The sequence below is a fragment of the Physeter macrocephalus genome, chromosome 11 (genome assembly GCF_002837175.3).
Source record: "Physeter macrocephalus isolate SW-GA chromosome 11, ASM283717v5, whole genome shotgun sequence".
In the NCBI taxonomy this organism is placed as follows: Eukaryota; Metazoa; Chordata; class Mammalia; order Artiodactyla; family Physeteridae; genus Physeter; species Physeter macrocephalus.
In genome coordinates this window covers 85202210-85208035 of record NC_041224.1, presented here as the reverse complement: position 1 = coordinate 85208035, position 5826 = coordinate 85202210, and the positions used below count along the sequence as shown (strand labels likewise).

General features: G+C 39.2%; 1 protein-coding gene across 1 annotated transcript in view; it reads right to left on the bottom strand.

The window, feature by feature from the left end:
• AGBL1 (AGBL carboxypeptidase 1) overlaps positions 1-5826 on the bottom strand; it is a 979047-nt gene that overhangs the window by 759148 nt on the left and 214073 nt on the right. The window contains exons 14-15 of the mRNA XM_055088206.1: positions 4617-4765; positions 3277-3364 (exon numbers count right to left, since the gene is read on the bottom strand). Of these exons, the coding sequence (XP_054944181.1) occupies positions 3277-3364; positions 4617-4765 (237 nt within the window). The remainder of the gene's footprint in view (positions 1-3276; positions 3365-4616; positions 4766-5826) is intronic.

Here is a 5826-nt window from a genome sequence, read left to right as displayed (position 1 = left end):
GGGGGAGGAGAGGGGAGGGGGGAGGGGGGAGGAGAGGGGAGGGGGAGGGGGGGAGGAGGTACCCCAGGGGAGGGGCAAGAAGGTCAGATCTCCTGAACACAGGGAGAAGATATTAGAATTTCTCTTTAAGTTTATTATGATCTAATAAGGAAGAAAGAAAGTTGTCTGAGGTTTAATATGGGGATGGACAACGCTGCCCTTATGCTGTCCAAGTCAAGCTACTATGATGAATAATTATAAAACAAGCTAGATTACACTATAGGAGTCTTATCCATTCTTCTCTGTTGTTTTCCAGGGCTGGAATATGAAAAATACATTACATTTTATATCTATGGTTTTCATATGTCAGGTAGTTTAGTATCGATTGCTGTACAGTAGGCTTCCTATGGGAGGGATGAGAATAGCTCACCATCTCTCTCATTCTTTAGATTTTAGCTTCTGGCAAGGTATTTAAACTTGCAGAAGCCTTCTCTAGTGGATTTACAGATTATATTATCTAAATTAAACTAAACCCTGCAATATAGATAATTAGTTTTTTCTAAATTCTGCTTGGAATTCAGAGATTGATAATAATATTACATTTTAAACACAAATGATGGAGAAAATGAAAGAATTGACATGGCCTACCTCCTACCTTAATATTAGCTCTTTCTCAAGAACTCTTATTTGTGTAAAAATTATCTAATTAGATTGGAGAAGTTAACCACAATTTTTCAAAATTAGCCAAAAGGCAATTTACAGCTTTATTTTTCATGGTATACCTTAAGGGTATAGCATGCCCCAAGTTACCAACAGTAAAAAAATATATAACAATTTTACATTTAAAATTTAAAGATTTAAATTAAAATTTTCTTTTATCTTTTCCCCATGTCTTAAAATTCTAAACTTTCTGCATGTTTTCTAGTATGCATAATATATTAGTATAGTAAGATGTGTATAATTGATTTTTTTAAATTATGAACAAATCTATATTAAAAGTACACGGATTAGTATATCTTATCAAAACAGTGTGGAGATCACTTTCTAAGTGATGATGCGCGGCCCCACAAAGCAGTCAGCCCACCTCCTTAACTGATCACTGTTGCTATCACTTTTTGAAGGAAATGGATATCCCATTCTTTCTGAGTACTCTTCTTTCACCCTCCCATAGATATACTCAGGTACCATGGCTCATGGTTCTCTCCACAATAAGCACCCGGGCACCCCTTTTAGAACATGGTACTAAATATAAGAATGTAATAGAAATAAGACTTCTGAGTTCCTGATGACATATTGGAGACAAAGAAATAGGAGGTAAAGTTCTCCCAAATTAATACATTAGAGAGCATAAAGTCAGGGATGAAGCCAAAAAATCTTCAAAAGCAGATCAACTCAAAGATTGTGATGGGTAAAAGAGAGAAATAAATACATTGTATAATCTAAGGCATTCTACGGTAGGGAAAGGCACTCTGATTTGCGGTTGAATAGAGATACACATAACATATCTATCCTGTTGTTAGATCACATTATTGGAAATATGTTAACACAATGCGGTGAACTGGTGTAAAACAAACTACGTTATAATGTCACAATCTTATCCATTCATTTCTGTTGTATTCATGGCTGGAAGACGAAAAATGAATTACATTATACATTCATGGTTTTCATGTTACCCCTCTGTTACTCTTTAATCACATAACAATTGTCTTGTTAATGAATCTAAAAGCTATTAACATTAACATTGGCATTCTTTAGGCCCAGGCTCCACTTTGGGATGTTTGATTTCTTCCTTTTCCTCTTGGCAGATTCTAAATCCCCTTAAGCCCACGCCTTATCCCCCACCTCCAAGGAAGCAGCCTCCAGGGAGAGCTATCCCCCCTTCCCCCAGGGGATGCTGAATGTTATGTTTGTCCAATCTCTTACTAACCTCCAGATCCAAGCCCACTGCAAGCTGGGTCTTTCATGTTTATTTAGAATTACTATTTCTCGAGGACACTAAAAGTTATTCTTAACACACCGAAGTCCAAATGTATGCTTCCATTATTTTCCCCTACAGCTGTGGCCCCTGTCACCTTGAGATGATTTTAGTCTCAATCTCTTTGGACCATAAGAGGATCCCGAGAGTCTGTAGATAGGTGGGTCAGAAAGTCATTGCTATGGAAAACCAACAACATTGTATGGCTTTGCTATTGTTCTGAAGAATATAATGAAAATACTATCCAGGTCCATATTCTAATACATCCAAGACTAAAGACTGCTGACTCTTTCATTACAAACTGTTAGCCCATCTCTGTGCTTTATAGACTATCCTTACTTCTATGGTGATGATTGCCCTTGTGTCTGATAGAGCAACAAGATTCTTGACCTTCCTATCTGTCAATGCTCCTGTCCTTACAGTCGCAAAAGCCAAGAGGCATAAGCATTTTTACTCTTTCTTTTTGATATTTGCAACTATCCTGAACTCAAGAATGCCTGATAATATTTTTAGGGGCCTCCTGTAATCTCAGAAAGAGATATAAATTACTTTATCCAAGAAAATAAGTACTAGCCTATCAGTTTTTTATAAGAAACCAGCAACAAGCTAATAATTAGCTACATAGTTTCTACCTGTCCACACTCCCTACCCTTTTTTTGTCTTATGAATTTGTATTTTATTTTCTATCAAAGGAAAATGCACAAATAAGCAGTTCATGGGTCTGGAATGCATGCATGTATTTTATCAAAATATACGGATAATTCAAATTTCATTACAACTTTACAGGATACATTGATGAAAGTGGCTACTGATCAAGAGTTGAAGATGAATTCTGAAAATACCTTTCTCTTCTATTTTTTCCAAAATTTATCTTTCTGTGGAGGAACAGTTACTTAAGTATATTTCTCACATATTCATGTTTATCTGCTTTGGAAAACTGAAGCATGGGAAGGATAAGAATAAGTTAGAATATCTCACACTTTTTGTTCACTGGGACCAATGGAAACAGGAAAAGAACTGAAGCTTGATGCACTAATCATAGGTTGAATCTATATAATAATATCCAACAGTAAGGTCTAAAGGCTTTAAGGTGTTTAAATAAGAATAGATGACTTTTCAGAAAATCAAAAGATATTTCTTGAGGTCTACTGTGGGTGCCATTTAACACGCTTAGGCTTCTGAAGGACAGAGCGTTTGCCATTGGAAGAGTGACAAGTACAGCAGACAAGCACAGATTGCTCAGGTTTATAAGATGAACATGGAGAAGCAGGAAATTGAGAGAGAACAAAAGAGCAAAGGAAGCTAACAACACTCTAACTTACTTGTAATAACAGATTTCATAGCCTGTCCGTACCCAGGCAGGTCTGCCAAGAAGAGCCTCCTTCACAGAATACAGAGTTGGCTGCATCCCTACACAAAATAAAGACAGGATTAATCCATTGCGGGGAGGGGGGGATAGAAAAGGAGAGCTGTGGTAGGTTGAATAATGGCCCTCAAAGATACCCAGGTCTTAATCCATGGAAGCTGTATATTAACCTTATATGACAGAAGGGACTTTGTAGATATGATTAAATTAAGTATCTTGAGATGGGGAGATTATCTTGGTGGGCCCTAAATTCAATCACACATGTCTTTCCAAGAGGGAGGTACAGAGAGGTTTGACTACAGAGGAAAAGCAATGTGGCCGAAGCAGAGAGATTTGAAGATGTTATGCAGCTGACTTTGAAGATGGAGGAAAGGGCCATGAGCCAAGGAATGTGAGGAACATACCTCTAAAAGCTGGAAAAGGAAAGGAAACAAATAATCCCCTAGAATGTCCAGAGGAAGCATGGCCTTTCCAACACCTTGACTTAAGACCAGTGAAACTGATTTGGGACTTGTGGACTCCAGAACTGTAAGAGAATACATTTGTCTTCTTTGAAGCCACAAAATGTGTGACAATTTGTTACAGCAGCTGCATCAAGTGAATACAAGTGTCAAGGCTCACCTTTTCTCTTTCTATACCAGCAAGAGTCTATTTAATCAGTACAAAATACAGGTAATGTCCTATGCTCGGACCTGGAGCTACAGGGAATATTTTTTCCTTACTCAGAGCCACTAATACATTAGAATGTAAGCCAGCCAGAATTTCCTATTTCTAGAAACATTCAAAATAAATATGGGCTACTAGTCAGTCATTGTCCCTTGAAAGTCTCCTCTAAAATTGCCACAGGTATTCAGGAGAATTTAAACTTTCTCCAGAGTTTTCTGAAAGTGGAAATCAGTGTTGTCCAATGGAATTGTGCCATTTGCTTGTCTGTGACAAATATCAACAGATCAGTACATTTGCTCCTATGGGATTTAGGAGGCAGAGAGAAGGAATAAATGAGAGGGCTCACTGGCCTCAAAAAGTTCAAGGTGGAGCAAGTGAGGCAGGAAGCGGTGGAAAGTTAGGTGAGGTATTAACATTTCATAGCAGAGGGAGAGTTTCAAGGTTCTCCTCCCATAGTAGCAATTTACCATAGGTTGGCGGCCGTCTTGCCATATCTGGCAACCAAAACATGTCAGCCCAACTTCAAACCCTTTGCAACCCAAGCAGGGCTTCTGATAATAATTCAAGCACTCAAAAGTGACATCATTTTTGATGTTATTGAGAAAGTCTCTATTTCCCAAGAGCTCATACCGTAATTGAACTGGCTGTTGGCCTTCTCACAGTTGATAATGTTGAAGCGATAAGGGACCGCATCCCTCATACCGCTCACCTTGAAGTAGAACCACTGCTGGTGCTGCGTGCTATTCACATCAGCATTGATCAGTAAGTCGTACTCCAACCTGCAAAGTCAGAAGCAAGATCAGAGGGTTAAAAGCCTTTAAGAGAACTTCCAACACTGAGAAATCTACACATCTCAGGTTCTGGATGAGAGATGTAAGATCCAGGATCTTGGTTGGCTGGTAAGTTATAGTTATCATTCTTATCTCACAATATTGGACAGAGGCTTTGGAAATTTAAGGAGGGGGGAGCAGTGTCCTGGTATTAGAAGAGTCAGTTATACAATTATAGCCTATCTTTTTATTAAATGGTAATGAAGTTTCTGTCCAGCTGGAAAAATGCAAGTGTGCTATATCCCAGAGAAAATGTGGTCACATCTGGTTGGATATGCCATTACTATTTGATGTTAGACATGACTTTTGAGCATCAGTCTCCTCAAATGAAAAATAGAAAAGTGTCTAGGGACTTCCCTGGTGGCACAGTGGTTAAGAATCTGCCTGACAATGCAGGGGACATGGGTTCGAGCCCTGGTCGGGGAAGATCCCACATGCCGCAGAACAACTAAGACCATGCACCACAACTACTGAGCCTGCGCTCTACAGCCTGCGAGCCACAACTACTGAGCCTGCGTGCCACAACTACTCAAGCCCATGCGCTAAGAGTCTATGCTCCACAACAAAGAGCAGCCACCTCAATGAGAAGCCCGCACACTGAAATGAAGTGTAGCCCCCACTGGCCGCAACTAGAGAAAGCCCGCACGCAGCAACGAAGACCCAACACAGCCATAAATAAGCAAATAAATAAATAAATTTTAAAAAAAGAAATAGTGCCTAAACTTGCAGTACTGTTTATAAAGATTAAGTAGTATAATATATGTACATCTCCAGTAAGGCAACAAACATGAATTAGACTAGCAATGAAAGATTTGTCTGTTTGTTTTTTCCCTTTTCAACTGATTTAGTTTACATGAAGTAAAGTACACAGATCTTTTTTTTTTTTTTTTTTTTTTTGGTACGCAGGCCTCTCACCGTTGTGGCCTCTGCCGTTGCGGAGCACAGGCTCCGGATGCACAGGCTCAGTGGCCATGGCTCACGGGCCTAGCTGCTCCGCGGCATGTGGGATC